The sequence below is a fragment of the Rana temporaria genome, chromosome 4 (genome assembly GCF_905171775.1).
Source record: "Rana temporaria chromosome 4, aRanTem1.1, whole genome shotgun sequence".
In the NCBI taxonomy this organism is placed as follows: Eukaryota; Metazoa; Chordata; class Amphibia; order Anura; family Ranidae; genus Rana; species Rana temporaria.
The window spans coordinates 361,356,248-361,373,413 of NC_053492.1; the positions used below are offsets into that span (position 1 = coordinate 361,356,248).

General features: G+C 43.1%; 1 protein-coding gene across 1 annotated transcript in view; it reads left to right on the plus strand.

Moving 5' to 3' along the window:
- The window catches only part of MYCT1 (MYC target 1), a 77,738-nt gene extending 60,847 nt beyond the window's left edge, over nt 1-16,891 (plus strand). Inside the window, exon 2 of the mRNA XM_040350886.1 lies at nt 15,988-16,891. Within this exon, the coding sequence (XP_040206820.1) occupies nt 15,988-16,517 (530 nt within the window). The 3' untranslated portion in view covers nt 16,518-16,891. The remainder of the gene's footprint in view (nt 1-15,987) is intronic.
- Nucleotides 16,892-17,166: the final 275 nt, after the last annotated feature.

Here is a 17,166-nt window from a genome sequence, read left to right on the forward strand (position 1 = left end):
TAAATAAGTAGCATGGCGAGTTTTTTTTTAAGTTGTAATTTTTTCCCACAATTCTTTGCAAAATTTATATATTTTTTTTTTTACAAAATTGTCATATTAACTGGTTATTTCTCTCACAGAGCATATGCATACAACAAATTACACCCCAGAATACATTCTGCTACTGCTCCTGAGTATGGGGATACCAAATGTGTGGGACTTTTATACAGCCTGGCCACATACAAAGGCCCAGCATTGAAGTAGCACCATAGGCCATCTACGAACATAAATTGCACATAGGGGCCCAGATTCTCAATGGCGTTACGATGCCGCAACACCATTTGCGCCGTCGTAAGTCCTAATCTGGCCCCGGGTACCTATGCGACTGATTCTTAGAATCGGTTACGCATAGATACCCATTAGATCTGACAGGCGTAAGGCTCTTACGCTGTCAGATCTTAACTGGAATTTTTTTTCCCGCTGCTAGGTGTCGCATCGTCGTTTTCCCCGTCGTCTATGCAAATTAGGTAATTACGCGAGATTCCCGAACATACGCGCGGTTGACGCTGAGAATTTACGACGTTTCCGTAGCTTAAGCGATGCGTAAAGTTGCCCCTGCTATTATGAGGGGCAACCAATGTTAAGTATGGCCGTCGTTCCCGCGTCGAAATTTAAAACAATTACGTAGTTTGTGTAAGATGTCCGTGAATCCGTGAATGGCGCTGGACGCCATTTACGTTAACGTCTAAGCAAATGACGTCGGGGCGACGTCATTTAGCGCAATGCACGTCGGGTAATTTACCCGACGGAGCATGCGCAGTACACTCGGCGCGGGAGCGCGCCTAATTTAAATGGTGCCCGCCCCATTTGAATTGGGCGGGCTTGCGCCGAGCGCTTTTACGATACACCGCCGCAAGTTTACAGGTAAGTGTTCTGAGAATCAGGCACTAACGCTGTAAACCTGCGGCGGTGTAACGTAAATCACATACGTTACGCTGCCAAGGAGCAACGTAATTGTATGAGAATCTGGGCCCTAATTTCTCAACCACCTATTACACTTTTGAAGGCCCTGAAGCACCAGGACAATGGAATTGCCCACAAAATGACCCCATTTTGGAAAGCAAACACCCCAACGTATAATCTTTTAAAAAAACGTGGAAAAAAAATTAAAACACATTTATTTACACAAAGTTGTCCATTTATAAAATATTTCGAACACATAGCAAATACGTAGCAAAAATTTGACCCCAAAATACATTCTGCTACTCCACCTGAGTATGGGGATACCACATGTGTGGGACTTTTACACAGCCTGGCCACATACAAAGGCCCTGGAGCACCAGGACAATGGAATTGCCCACAAAATTACCCCATTTTGGAAAGCAAACACCCCAACGTATAATCTATGAGGCATAGTGAATCTTTTGAGCGGTTATTTTTTTTCCAGACGTTTTTAAAAAATGTGGAAAAAAAATGAAACCGCATTTTTTTTACACAAAGTTGTCCATTTATAAGATATTTCCAACACATAGCATGCACATAGCAAAAATGACACCCCAAAATACATTCTGCTACTCCTCCTGAGTATGGGGATACCACATGTGTGAGACTTTTACACAGCTTGGCCACATACAGAGGTCCAACATCCAAGTAGCACCATCAGGCGTTCTAGGAGCATACATTACATATATAATTTCCTGGCAACCTATCATTTTTGAAGGCCCTTCATATTTCTAACACATAGCACGTACAGTACATACCAAGAATTACAATCCAAAATAAATTCTATTACGGAAAAGGTAAAAAAAAGTATTACCTGTGCTTTTAGTAGTGTCCACAGAAGAGGGCACTGGTCCAGGCAGCAGTCAGGGATGTGCTTAGCGACAGCAATAGTAATTCTCCAGGCAGCATATTTGCATAGTCCAGGTAGCAGGCAGTGGTGTGGCCTGTTCATGCGGCAGGCAAAGATGATAGCAGGCATGATGGCAGTAAGTCAACAGCAGGCCAAGGGCCACAATCGGGTAAGACCAGGGGCAGACTGACAACTTATAGGGCCCCCGGGCAATAGAAGATTATGGGGCCCCCCGGCATACAGATGGCCACCACGCCAGGAGGCAGTGCAGAGGAGGGGCAACTAAAATCTTGAGATTTTCACATCAAAAGCATGTCAGTATCAGACATATCAGGGACAGATGTAAAAAAAGCAACACAGATTTTTACATACTGTCCCTGGTTTTACTGAGCCTGGCAGCCCTGATGGGGCCCCCTAGTGGAATGGGGCCCTCGGGCAGTGCCCGAGAGCTTGAATGGTCAGTCCGCTCCTGGGTAAGACCTGTGCACAGGGGCACAGGGGTAGAGGCTTCGACCCACCCAAATCTCTATGAAGCCACCGGACTCCAGATCCTAATCCGGAAATTACGAAACCCGGAGAAAACAAAAAAAATGTTTTCTCCATCCGGATAAACTATTCTGGAGCCCCTCACTTATGTGAGACCCCTGTGTACTACAATAGCAGGGCAACAGATCAGTCCAAGCGGTAGGCAAAAGCATAGTCCATAAAACAGGCCAGGGTCAGTTCATGTGGAAGCAGTCCAAACAGTAGGCAAAAGCATAGTCCATAAAACAGTCCAGGGTCAATTTACGTGGAAGTAGTCCAAACGGTAGGCAGAGGCATAGTGAAAAAGCAGGCCAGGGTCAGTTCACGTGGAAGGCAGTAGCATGAAAATGGTCAGAAAATGGTCAGATGGGGAAATGGTTAAAAATATGGGCTAATATTTTAGGGATGTATGATAAAATTTGAAGCATTCACCAATGCAAAGGCCAGGTTGGGAGGGACCCCCGGGGACAATGGTAGCTGGTATCTTTTCGACATCCTCCTTTGCTGCACACGCAACATCTTTTTTGCCGTCTTCGGCCTCCTTCGGATGGTGGGATGTTGTACGGGAAGTGGCGTTCATGAAGTCGGCTAACGGCATCAGAGCGAAGTGTTTCTGAGTGGGGTCTTTGTGGATAGATGAGGGTCGTGACTATTTCTTCTGTGAATTGTAGGAAGGGGGCAGGGTTTTCTGTGGATTAGGAGTAGACTACGTAGGAATTATAAATGGCCAAATGGATGAGATAAACTGCTACCTTCTTATACCAGAATTGGGACCTCCTTATTGACAAATAGGGCTGAATCATTTGGTCATTGAAATCCACCCCCCCCCCCCCATGTACAGATTATAATCTTGGACACATGTCGGCTTTTCAAGGGGGACCTCGTCTTCGCTGAACTACAACTGCAGTGTCGTTGTGAATGGTGGACATCATGTGCACATCTCTGTTATCCTTCCACCTCAAGGCCAGTACTTTATTGCATCTCAGTGTTGCTCTTTCCCCCCTTCGCAGCTTTTTGTGGACTATAAATTGTGGGAAGCCCTTCCTATTTTTTGTGGAGGTTCCGCAGGCCAGGGTTTTTTCGATATATAAGTGTCGGAAAAGGGGCAGGCTGGTATAAAAGTTATCAAGGTATAGTTGATATCCTTTTTTCAGGAGTGGGTAAGCCAGGTCTCATACAATTTTTCCAGCTGTGCCTATGTAGGCCGGGCACTCAGGGGGCTGGAGCTGGGAATCTCTTCCTTCATATATGCAGAACGCATAAAGGTATCCCGTGACTCTCTCACAGAGCTTGTAAAATTTTACTCCATATTTGGCTTTTTTACTAGGAATATATTGTTTTATTCCTAGACGGCCTGAAAAGGGTACCAGGGACTCATCCACACAAATATGCTTCTCCGGGACATAGAGTTCTGCAAATGGATTGGAAAGGAAATTTATCAGTGGGCGAATCTTGTACAGCTTATCGGAATCTGGATGATTAAGGGGAGGGCACTGGGTGTTGTCATTAAAATGAAAGAATCTCATTATCATCTCATATCGGGACCTGGGCATTGTGGCAGAATAAATGGGCATGTGGTAGATGGGTTTGGTGGACCAATAGGAATGTCCTAGATTTTTTTTGTTAAGCCCCATGTTTATGGTGAGGCCAATAAACAATTTAAACTCCTCCAAATTTAGATCTCTCCACTCAAATGGATGGGCATAAGATGATTGGAGGTTGTTCGCAATATACTGCTGGGCATACAAATTTGTCTGGTCGACAATGAACTGCAAAAAAGTGTCGGTCAAAAAGAGATGAAGGTAAGATAAGTCACGTCTAAGTTAAAAAAATGACGTTGTTGCGACGTCATTTAGCGCAATGCATGGCGGGAAATTTAGGAACGACGCATGCGCATTTCATTCGGCGCGGGGACGCGCTTCATTTAAATGAAACCCGCCCCCAACCCGCCCAATTTCAAATACGCCGCCAGAAAAACACTACGCCGCCGTAACTTACGGCGCAAATTCTTCCTGGATACGAATTTACGCCAGGTAAGATACGGCGGCTTAGCATATCTCTGATACGCTGCGCCTGTCCAATTGTCTGTGAATCTGCCCCACAGTGTTTACCACAGATGGTCAGCTGGAACTTCCACCTGCAGCTGTGTTTACTCCCAGGAACCATCCTGTTATAGATTCATTGATATGCCTGTTTTTCACTTCCATCTTGTAAGTTTTTTTAACCCTTTCTTGTCATTAAAGTGTTTTATTACTGCACTTAGAAGCACCTTCTTCTCTGCTATGTGACCAATCACAGCTAGCAACCTAATGGTACACAATGATTGACATGAAAGAATCCAGCCATTGTGCACAATTGTCATGTGATCTCCTGTGATTGGTCACAGCGATCATATGGTACCGGCAGTACAAGTGGGTGGACACAGCCGGTAACAGCTTGCACCACAGCGTAGCCCATGGGGCAGGCAAGACACATTCAGGGAGGACGTCATATGATTTTGACCCAGAACGATTAGGCTGGGCGAGAAGTGGTTAAAGAGTTTTAAATAAAAAAAAGTATACATATATACAAATATAGTATGCGGGCTGTAAAACAACTGAACCAGTTGAAAGACTTGCACAAACACTTTTTCAAAAATCAAACAAAACAAACAACTGTACGCATGCCACTTATCATTAAACAAGATCAATAGACATATTTCCTTGACAATAATTCTATATGTGTACCTTTAAAAAGGAAGTAAAGCCTTCTTAAAAAAAAAAAATACACCCTGTAAGACAAAGGCATAATGAGCTAGTATGCATAGCATACTAGCTCATTATGAAGTACTTACCTGAGATTGAAGTCCCTCAGCCGCCCTTGTTCGCCTCCTCCGTCGCAGCCATGTCTCCTGCAGGGACTTCTGGGTATCACGGCTTCAGCGCTGTGACTGGCTGGAGCCGCGATGACGTCACTGCCGCGCATGCGCGTGGGAGCCGCCCCTAACTGTATGACCCCATTCACTGACAGCACGCTCAGTGCGCCTGCGCCGTTGTCTATGGCACGCAAGCTCCATAGACATTGGTGCTGACTTTTTTGGAAATATCTCCTAAACCGTGTAGGTTTAGGAGATATTTGTTGCACCTATAGGTAAGCCTTAATCTAGGCTTACCTGTAGGTATAAGTGGTCTGTAAGGGTTTACAACCACTTTAAACATCCATAAATCCTGCAGACAGTGATGGTTGAACTAGCCGCATAGGTTAGACACATTCGTTAGATCATAGGTTTTCAACATATGAGGCGTAGGATGCCTTAACTGTGGCCCCTGAAAGCACCAAAGGACGAGACTGCTAGAGATCATTGCCATTTATGCATCTTTTGCAAATCAATGCTCCCAGTCCCACTATCAGGGTCTTAAAGGGCCACATAGCAAGTAACCTAAGGGACCAATGTACTGGCCATAGTCTGTAAATACTTTTTTATTTTCACACTAATTTCAAGTTTATTAACACTTGTAGGCTTGGCATAGGAGTCTTTGGACACACACATATGCCACTGGCACTTGCACTATACCAATAGTTGGACAGAGATTTTTATTTATTTATGTTAGCTGGAAGGCAGTGCCACTTTCCTCTTCTATTTAATTTAATTGCATGGTTTATGTGATTTGTCCTCCACTAATCCGGACCAGTTCACTGTTCGTAAGACAATTTGTATTTTGGAAATTGGATGCTGTCTTGTGTCATCTCCTGTAGAATGTCCGCAGTCTCTGATCATCTCCTGTAGTATGTCCACAGTCTGATCATCTCCTTAAGTATGTCCACAGTCTCTGATCATCTCCTGTAGTATGTCCACAGTCTGATCATCTCCTGTAGTATGTCCACAGTCGGATCATCTCCTGTAGTATGTCCACAGTCTCTGATCTTCTTCTGTATTATGTCCGCAGTCCCTGGCCATCTCCTGTACCGTGTCTAATTTATCTACTGTTTTGTGCGTGTTTGCAAAATTAAAGTGGGCCAGTCTGGATAAAGTCTGGATAAAGTGCATTTTTGTCCCAGTCCAGCCTTTACACCAAGGATAGATAATCAAAATGTAATAACATATAAAGGACTATGCAACAAAGAATATACAAAAGTAAAAAAATATATATATAAAGTAAAAAAAAATAAAGAAAAAGGAAATTTGTTATTACAAAATCTGGGGGCTACAATTGCTAACCAAGCAATACCAGGTGACCTCCAAGCTTTACTAGGTTTTCATCACTGTGTACAAATATGTAGAAAATTATTGTAGAGTCAAATGCCCTTATCTAAATCTTTGTTCTGGGTCATTGACTGAAAGTATTGAAGTCGGAAAATCCCCATGACTGCCGGGCAACTAGTAATTTTAGGACTGGTCAGGGATTGTAGCTCCTATTTGTGTCTTGTGACTTTAAGAAACATTTACAAAAGTTGTAGTATGATGTACAGTACATTATCTTCTCTTTACACGTATTTGCTAAAAAGATCAAAATGTGTTTGAAAAAAAAACTTGAAAATATTATTCTGTATTTTCTCTTAAGTCCCCTACTTGACGTTAAGCCCAGAAACAGCAGTAGACTAATTATGCATTATGCATGCAGAAGAAACTCAAAGCTTGTCTTGTGTTTGCACTGCACATTTCTTTCAGAAACATAAAAAGCTTATTGCATGTCACAGAACAAAGTACATTTCATAGGCAGAACAGTCTGTGATAGCGCTGTGCAGTCTTGGGTTCAATGACTTGCTAAATAGAATTAAATTCAATTTTCTTGCAGTGTTTATGCTTAAAAAACCTACACAAGAAGCTGACTTGTTAGTCAAACAAGTCTGAAACAAAACAAAAAATTTGACTTTGTGTTTTGTTAAAAGCCTTCTAGAATTTATCCATAGGCCTAAAGCGTATGTCCAGTCAAAACCTTTATTTTTATTTTTGGATAGATAGTTTGGAATGATCAGAACAGTTCTGTTAAGGACAGGCCCGGACTGGGACAAAAAATAGGCCTGGGCATTTTAGACTGAGCAGCCCGGTTACATTACATAGCACCGCACCTCTGGACCCCTTTATATTACACAGACACCACCCTAACAGTTCTGGACCCCCTGCACTGGGGGGAGACATAACATCCGCAGGTCATGTCTCCCCCCAGTTCAGGGGGTCCAGAACTGTTAGGGTGGTGTCTGTGTAATGTAAAGGGGTCCAGAGGTGCGGTGCTATGTAATGTAACCGGGCTGCTCAGTCTAAAATGCCCAGGCCTATTTTTTGTCCCAGTCCGGGCCTGTCCTTAACAGAACTGTTCTGATCATTCCAAACTCTATCCAAAAATAAAAATAAAGGTTTTGACTGGACATAAGCTTTAGGCCTATGGATAAATTCTAGAAGGGCCGTCCCGGGTCATCCCAGGCACATGCCCGCTGTGCCCTATGGGCAGTCCGGGCCTGGTTGGGGAGAAGACACCAATAAAAAGTATTTAATACTACTCTAAAGAAAAAGATTTAGGACATATTAAAGCGGTTGTATACCCAACTTTCACATTTTTACCTACAGGTAGGAATGAGCCGAACACCCCCCTGTTCGGTTCGCAGCAGAACATGCGAACAGGCAAAAACATTTGTTTGAACACGCGAACACCGTTAAAGTCTATGGGACACAAACATGAAAAAGTGCTAATTTTAAAGGTTAATATGCAAGTTATTGTCAGAAAAAATATTTGGGGACCTGGGTCCTGCCCCAAGGGACATGTATCAATGCAAAAAAAGTTTTAAAAACTAAAGTTTTTTCAGGAGCAGTGATTTTGATAATGCTTAAAGTGAAACAATAAAAGCAAAATATTTTTTCTTTAAATTTCGTACCTGGTGGGTGTCTATAGTATGCCTGTAAAGTACTGCACCCTTCAGGTCTGGTATGGATTTTAAGGGGAGCCCTGCACCATAATAAAAAAAAATGGTGTGGGGTCCCCCCCAAAAATCCATACCAGACCCTTATCCAAGCACACAACCTGGCAGGCCACAGGAAAAGAGGGGGGGCGAGAGAGCGCCCCCCCTCCTTAACCGTACCAGGCCACATGCCCTCAACATGGGGAGGATGTCCCCATGTTGATGGGGACAAGGGCCTCATCCCAACAACCCTTGTCTGGATGTTGTGGGGGTCTGTAGGCGGGGGCTTATCGGAATCTGGAAGGCCCCTTAAACAAAGGGGAACTCTAGATCCCGGCCCCCCCTATGTGAATTGGTAAGGGGTACATTGTACCCCTACCATTTCACAAAAAAAGTGTGAACATTTTTAAAACGACAGGAGAAGGCTTGGAACAAATTCTTTATTAAAAAAAATGATAATAAAAGAAAAACGATTTTAGTGATGTCAGTCTCGATGTCCAGCGATGATTAATTTTCCAATGAAGCTCTCTCCAGAGAGGAACGAAGCACAATACCGCCTTGACCGGAGGCACCCGGCCGAATGACGTTCAAGCTCTTTGACAGCTCATTTTATAACCGAGGGCAGGGCCATCCATGACGTGTGACCCTGCCCCCTCTGGTGCATCACGGGAAACCCCCGTTGCATCAGAGGGGCTGGGTCACCTGTCCACATCACGGGTGGCCCCCGCCCTCGGTTATAAAAGGCCCTTCAGGTCTGGTATGGGTATTAAGGATAACCCTACACCAAAATAAAAAAAATGGCATGGGGTTCCCCCCAAAAATCCATACCAGACCCTTCAGGTCTGGTATGGATTTTAAGGGGAACCCTGCGCCATAATTAAAAAAAAAGGTTAGCAACAGAAGGATAAGTATATGCTGCAGAACTCTGTGTTGATAAAAAGACACAAATGAATGTATGTATATATATATATATATATACAGTGGGGATCAAAAGTTTTGGCACCCCAGGTAAAAATTTTATTAATGTGCATAATGAAGCCAAGGAAAGATGGAAAAATCTCCAAAAGGCATCAAATTACAGATTAGACACTCTTATAATATGTCAAAAAAAGTTAGATTTTATTTCCATCATTTACACTTTCAAAATTACAGAAAGTTGGGGCACCCTGCACAGTTAATATCTTGTACTGCCCCCTTTGGCAAGTATCACAGCTTGTAAACGCTTTTTGTAGCCAGCCATGAGTCTTTCAATTCTTGTTTGAGGTATCTTTGCCCATTCTTCCTTACAAAAGTCTTCCAGTTCTTTGAGATTTCTGGGCTGTATATCACGCACTGCTCTTTTAAGGTCTATCCATAGATTTTCAATTATGTTGAGGTCAGGAGATTGTGAAGGCCATGGCAAAACCTTCAGTTTACGCCTCTTGATGTAATCCCCCGTGGATTTTGAGGTGTGTTTAGGATCATTATCTATTTGTAGAAGCCATCCTCTCTTTAACTTCAGCTTTTTCACAGATGGCATCAAGTTACCATCCAAAATTTGCTGAAATTTTATTGAATCCATTTTTCCTTCTACTTGTGAAATGTTCCCTGTGCCAATGGCTGCAATACAACCCCAAAGCATGATTGATCCACCCCCATGCTTAACAGTTGGACAGAGGTTCTTTTCATTAAATTCTGTGCCCTTTCTTCTCCAAACGTACCTTTGCTCATTCCGGCCAAAAAGTTATATTTTAAACTCATCGGCCCACAGAACTTGTTTCCAAAATACATCAGGCTTGTCTATATGTTCATTTGTAAAGTTCAAACACTGATTTTTGTGGTGAGGACGTAGAAGAGGTTTTCTTCTGAAGACTCTTCCATGAAGACCATATTTGTACAAGTATCTCTTTATAGTGGAATAGTGTACCACAACTCCAGTGTCTGCCAGATCTTTCTGGAGGCATCGTGCAGTCAAACGTGGGTTTTGAATTGCTTTTCTCACAATCATGCAAGCGGTTCTGTCTGATATTTTTCTTGGTCTTCCAGATCTTGCTTTAACTTCCACTGTTCCTGATGACTGCCGTTTCTTAATTACATCTGAAAACGCATTGCTATCTTCTTATAGCCTTCTCCAGCTTTGTGAGCGTCAACTATTTTCAGTTTCAGTTTTCTAGACAACTGCTTAGAAGAACCCATGGTGCTGATTGTTGGGGCAAGGTCAGATGAGTCTGAGCATTTAAAACCTTTGAGATTGACATCACCTGGTCTTCCCAGACAGTGATTGAGATCAATCCATGACACTGGCAGGTCTCAGCTTTGCAAAGAGGGCAGTGCATGCTATAAATTCTGCAGGGTGCCCAAACTTTTGCAGACGCCATTTTTTTGTTTTCTGTAATTTTGAAAGTGTAAATGATGGAAATAAAATCTATCTTTTTTTGACATATTATAAGAATGTCTAATCTGTAATTTGATGCCTTTTGGAGATTTTTCCATCTTTCCTTGGCTTCGTTATGCACATTAATACAAATTTTTACCTGGGGTGCCCAAACTTTTGATCCCCACTATACAGGTGAAACTCCAAAAATGTGAATATCGTGCAAAAGTTCATTTATTTCACTAATGCAACTTAAAAGGTGAAACTGATATATGAGATAGACTCATTACATGCAAATCGAGATAGTTCAAGCTGTGATTTGTCATAATTGTGATGAATATGTCTTACAGCTCATGAAAACCCCAAATCCACAATCTCAGAAAATTTGAATATTACATGTAATCAATAAAACAAGGATTGTACATAGAACAATATCGGACCTCTAAAAAAGTAGAAGCATGCATATGTACTCAGTACTTGGTTTGGGCCTCTTTTTCAGCTATCAGCCTGTGGCACTGCTGAGGTGTTATGGAAGACCAGGATACTTCAATAGCGGCCTTCAGCTTTTCTGCATTGTTCGGTCTCATGTCTCTCATCTTTCTCTTGTCAATGCCCCATAGATTCTCTATGGGGTTCAGGTCAGGCGAGTTTGCTGGCCAATCAAGCACAGTAATCCCACGGTCATTGAACCAGGTTATGGTGCTTTTGGCAGTGTGGGCAGGTGCCAAGTTCTGCTGGAAAATTAAGTCAGCTTCCCCATAGAGCTTGTCTGTGGAAGGAAGCATGAAGTGCTCCAAAATCTCCTGGTAGACGGCTGCGTTGACCCTGGACTTAATGAAGCACAGTGGACCAACACCAGCAGATGACATGGCTCCCCAAATCAACACAGACTGTGGAAACTTCACACTGGACTTCAAGCATCTTGCAGTCTGTGCCTCTCCATTCTTCCTCCATACTCTGGGTCCTTGGTTTCCAAATGAGATGCAAAATTTGCTCTCATCAGAAAAGAGGACTTTGGACTACTGAACCAGGTCTGTTTTTCTTTAGCCCAGGTAAGACGCTTCTGATGTTGTTTGTTGTTCAGGAGTGGCTTGACAAGAGGAATACAACATTTGAAGCCCATGTCCAGGATCCGTCTGTGTGTGGTAGCTCTTGATGCACTGACTCCAGCTTCAGTCCACTCCTTGTAAAAGTCCCCAACACTTTTGAATGGCCTTTTCCTGAAAATCTTCTCCAGGCTGCGGTCATCCCTGCTGCTTGTGCTTTCTTCCATGCTTTTACCTTCCACATAACTTTCTAATAATGTACTTTGATACAGCAATTTGGGAACATCCAACTTCTTTTGCAATTACCTTTTAACCACTTGAGATCCGCGCTATAGACGAAATACGTCCGCAGCGCGGCTCTCAAGTGCCAAGTGGCCGTTTAAAAACGGCCTTTATGTGCATTACCCGCGCGCGCCACTGGGTGGCGCGCGGCGGGTAAAAACTGTCCCGACGCATCGCCGAAGACCCGATGCGTGTACCTGGCGGCCGCGATGTCCGCCGGGTACACGCGATCGTCGGTGACACGGTAGGTGACAGCAGGAACGTGGAGCTCTGTGTGTAAACACAGAGCTCCACGTGCTGTGAGAGGAGAGGAGACCGATCTGTGTCTCTTGTACATAGGGACACAGCATCGGTCCCCTCCCCCAGTCACCCCCCTCCCCCCACACAGTTATAACACACCCAGGCTACACAGTTAACCCCTTCCTCACCCCCTAGTGTTAACCCCTTCACTGCCAGTCACATTTATACAGTAATTAGTGCATTTTTATATCACTGATCGCCGTATAAATGTGAATGGCGCCAAATTTGTGTCAAAAGTGTCCGATACGTCCGCCGCAATATCGCAGTCCCAATAAAAATCGCAGATCGCCGCCATTACTAGTAAAAAAAAAAATAATAAAAAAAATCATAATTCTGTTCCCCATTTTGTAGGCGCTATAACTTTTGCGCAAACCAGTCGCTTATTGTGATTTTTTTTTTTTTTACAAAAATACGTCGAAAAATACGTATCGGCCTTAACTGAGAAAAAAAATAGTTTTTTAAAAAAAAATTGGGATATTTATTATAGCAACAAGTAAAAAAAATATATATTTTTTTTAAATTGTTGCTCTTTTTTTGTTTATAGCGCAAAAAATAAAAACCGCAGAGGTGATCAAATACCACCAAAAGAAAGCTCTATTTGTGGGGAAAAAAGGACGCCAATTTTGTTTGGGAGCCACGTCGCACGACCGCGCAATTGTCAGTTAAAGCGACGCAGTGCCGGACGCTGAGATTTCGCCTGGGAACGAAGGGGGTTTATGTGCCCAGTAAGCAAGTGGTTAAGGATTTTCCTCCTTATGGAAGGTGTCAATAATGGTTTTCTGCACAACTGTCAGATGAGCAGTCTTTCCCATGATTGTGATTCCTACTGAACCAGACTGAGAGACCATTTAAAGGCTCAGGAACCCTTTGCAGGTGTTATGGCTTAATTAGCCGATTAGAGTGGGACACTTTGGGCCAAATCCTCAAAAAACCTGCCTAACTTAACTTTCAGCAGTTAAGTTACACAGGCGTTAAATTTCTACCTAAGTGCCTGATCCACAAAGCACTTACCTAGAAATTACACGCCGTGTAACTTAAGTGCCTCCGTCGCAAGGCGGTCGTCTGATCGAGGGGGCGATTCCTATTTAAATGAGACGCGCTCCCGCGCCGGACGTTCGGCGCATGCGTGTGACGTCATTTTTCCTGACGTGCATCGCGCGAACGTACTTTACGCCGGGCTTTGTGGATCGCGACGGGACAATAAAGTTGCGTCGGGTAAAAAAAAAAATACGCGCCGGGAAAAAAAATTCGAAATTTAAAAAAAAACGCGGCGATCGAAAAAAAAGTTTGTTTTTACAAGGTCTAAACAGTTTAGGCCTTGTAAAAGCATCCCTAATTTTACGCATGCAAAACGTAACTTACGCAGAAAACACAAAGCTAAAAAGCTTTGTGGATCTGCCTAAGTACTCATTTGCATACGCAAAGCGGCATTTCGACTCGAAATGCCCCCAGCGGCGGATGCGGTACTGCATCCTAAGATCCGACAGTGTAAGTCTATTACAGATGTCGGATCTTATGCCTATCTTTGGAAAAATCCTTCTGAGGATCGTTTCCAAAGATAGGCACAGGGATACGCAGGCTGAACAGCAGTTCCGCCTGCGTATCTCCTTTGAAGATTTGGTCCAGGGATACGCAGGCTGAACAGCAGTTCCGCCTGCGTATCTCCTTTGAAGATTTGGCCCTTTGAGCCTAGAATATACCTTTTTACAAAAGTCTAATTTTCTGAGATTGTGGATTTGGGGTTTGCATGAGCTGTAAATCATCACAATGATGACAAATCGTGGCTTGAACTATCTTGCTTTGCATGTAATGAGTCTATCTCATATATAAATATTTTCGAGTTTCACCTGTGTGTATATATATATATATATATTTTTTTTTTTTTAATATATACCGGTATATACTGTATATATATATATATATATATATAAATATATATATATATATATATATATATATATATATATATATATATTGTATATATATATATATATATATATATATATATATATCAGTGCCTCTGTGGGGTTGCTGCGTGTAGTAGTTCCACACGTTACCCTGCTTGGCCAGGCATTCACTTCAGACACACTTTGTCAGTCAATAAACAGTCCTTTAGTTTGTTTTTGTTGTTTGTATTAGGGGATTAAACTTAGATGGGGAAAAGGGACATGAGATACGCAAATAATGAATCTTGCTTGTATGAACAAAGATGGTTGAAACTATATTGACAGCCTCTAAGGCTCCACACTCCTCCAGCACACTACTTGAGATCACTTTGCGATGCAGAAGGACATTTGTACTAACTGAAACTTGGTAGAATACTGATCCCAGAACTCCCACATACACTCCATGCCACTCCCATCCCCTGCCTCTTTTACAGAACCTCAGTGCAGCGACCCGCCTCAGTGCAGAGACCCCCTTCAGTGCAGAGACCCCACTCAGTGCAGAGACCCCCCTCAGTACAGAAACCCCCCCCAGTGCATAACCCTCCCCAGTGCAGAGACACCCCCCCAGTGCAGAGACACCCCCAGTGCAGAGACCCCCCAGTGCAGAGACCCCCCTCAGTGCAGAGACCCCCCTCAGTGCAGAGACCCCCCCAGTGCAGAAACCCCCCCAGTGCAGACACCCCCCTTAATGCAGAGACACCCCCAGTGCAGAGAACCCCCCCCAAGTGCAGAGAACCCCCCCAGTTCAGACACCCCCTCAGTGCAGAGACCCCCTCCCCATTCAGTACCTCAGATGCTGCAAATCAGTGCAGTGATGGCACAGGCATGGAAGGTCCCCTCCCCCTCTGTACACATAAACAGATAGGAGGGGGAGGAGGCTTCACTCGGTCGGATGTGCCTGTGTCACACTCACATCACCTGTTGTATGAGAAGTGCAGATTCCGAACACAGCTGACCGAGATGCTCAGACAGCCCACGGCCGTGAGAGGAGGGGATGTCACCCCGCAACCCCCCCCCTCTTTGTATCGCGGGATCACCACAGTAGCTGCCTCCAGTCTCCCTGCAGCTGCCTAAAGTCACTCCGCGACGATGTCACCGCTTCAGTCACAGAGGGGGGGGGGGGGTGCCGGCCTGACATCCCCAGTGTGTGGCACCCTGGTGCGGCCCGCCCCCCACTTAGTACGCCACTGGGTGAGGGGGATACTTTTGCTAGGTGCTAGGCATACATTAAGGTAAAAAATGTTTAGGCTTTATAACCACTTTAGACCTCAGAGATCTAGGGTCTGGTGGTCTTTTTGCTATTGATATGTGTGGTGTTATTATACTAAGATCAGTTGAGCTCTCTAATGCTCTCAGAAAAATAGTCGTTGATTCCTAGTCTGGTAGGGGATTTTAAAAAGATCACTAACTGACTAATAATTAATCATTCCACTGTATGAGAAAATAACTAGTTGCATAGATTTCAACCAACTTCTACTTCTAATTCATCCAGGACTAGCAAATTCGACAAATTTAGTACAGACTATGCTAACAGAAGTCTCTGAAAACCCCAAATTTTCTTTGTAGGGAGTTCAGGTAATTCTCACAATTGTTGGGCCCAAAATACAAGCATTTAAAGTCATAAAGAATCTTGCACCAATTTACATCATGAGAGGTGTAATAAGAAAATGCCTTTTGCTGTCGGAAAAAAATATTAGGTCTCTTGCCCAGTGAAAAGTCACAATACCAAATTGCTAAAAGGAAACTTTTTTTTTCATTTATTTTTTAATAAATGTTTTATTTTATTTTCAAATGCATTTCTAATTCAAACTTGTTTTTTTCCCCTTGTAGATGGTTTGATATTATCGTTCACCGTCTCTGTTGTCATTGGATTGATAATTGGTGGTATAATATGGCTTCTAGTGACATGCATGTCCCGTCGTCGAGCCAGTGCAGCTATATCCCCAAGAATGACAAATTCAGCTAGTCGCCGTCCTAGAACCTCATCTCAAAACCATGCTTTAAATAGATCTGGGTTTTACCGCAACAGTGGCTGTGAACGCAGGAGCAACCTTAGTTTGGCTAGTCTGACTTTTCAAAGACAGACATCACAAGAGCAAAATGACCAATTTAATCGGAAACCTAGCTTCAGAGCATCCACATTCCATCCATTCCTACAGTCACCTCCACTACCTGTTGAAGCCGAATGTCAAATGGTTACACTTCCCAGATCCAACAGCACATCACCAACACTTAACAATTCTAGTAATCTTGGCCGTCCTGAATTCCATTGGTCAAACAACAGCTTGCGTCTTGGCCACTCCACTCATACTCCTCCACCTGCCTATGAAAGCATTATTAAGGCTTTCCCGGATTCTTGAAAACAATGTCTGAATTGTTGGATTGAACAGCTTATTATCCAGTGGAAATTGCAACATTGATGGAGCATACAAAAGGGTGCCAGTTGACTACTTTTGTGCTTTCTTAAAGAAGAACTATCTGACTATAGCTGCATTGAGGGAGCTATTAATTTTCTAAATATAATTGTGTATCCAGTCTTTTGATTTCCTGGCACTAGGACAAGTGGAAACATCCAAAGGTCAATAACTTTTAAAATCCTGACTAATTTAATAAAGGGGTAATATCCTTAGCCTGTGTTCATATAGACCGTCCTGTACAGGGGAAGCTCCCATTTTTTTATTCCTCTAAATATGATTAGTGTTCCAAATAAACAAGGAAAATTACTTCTTTAGTTCAGATGCCTTTGAGTCTTTGTGCTTGCATTAGAATTGTTGTCAATATTTTATTCTCTATAGCAATTATTCAGTGTATACTTACTATGTCAAATATTCACTGATATGCTAGATTCTACTCCTGCTCCTGCATATTGTATTAGCTAAATGTTTCTTATGTTTGTGTGGTAATGAATGCTTTTTTGCATTTTTTTGGGGGTTAAATGATAAACATATATATACTTAAGTGCCCATCATTTTAATGTGAAGTGTATGTAAAGAAAAAACTTTGGGCCAG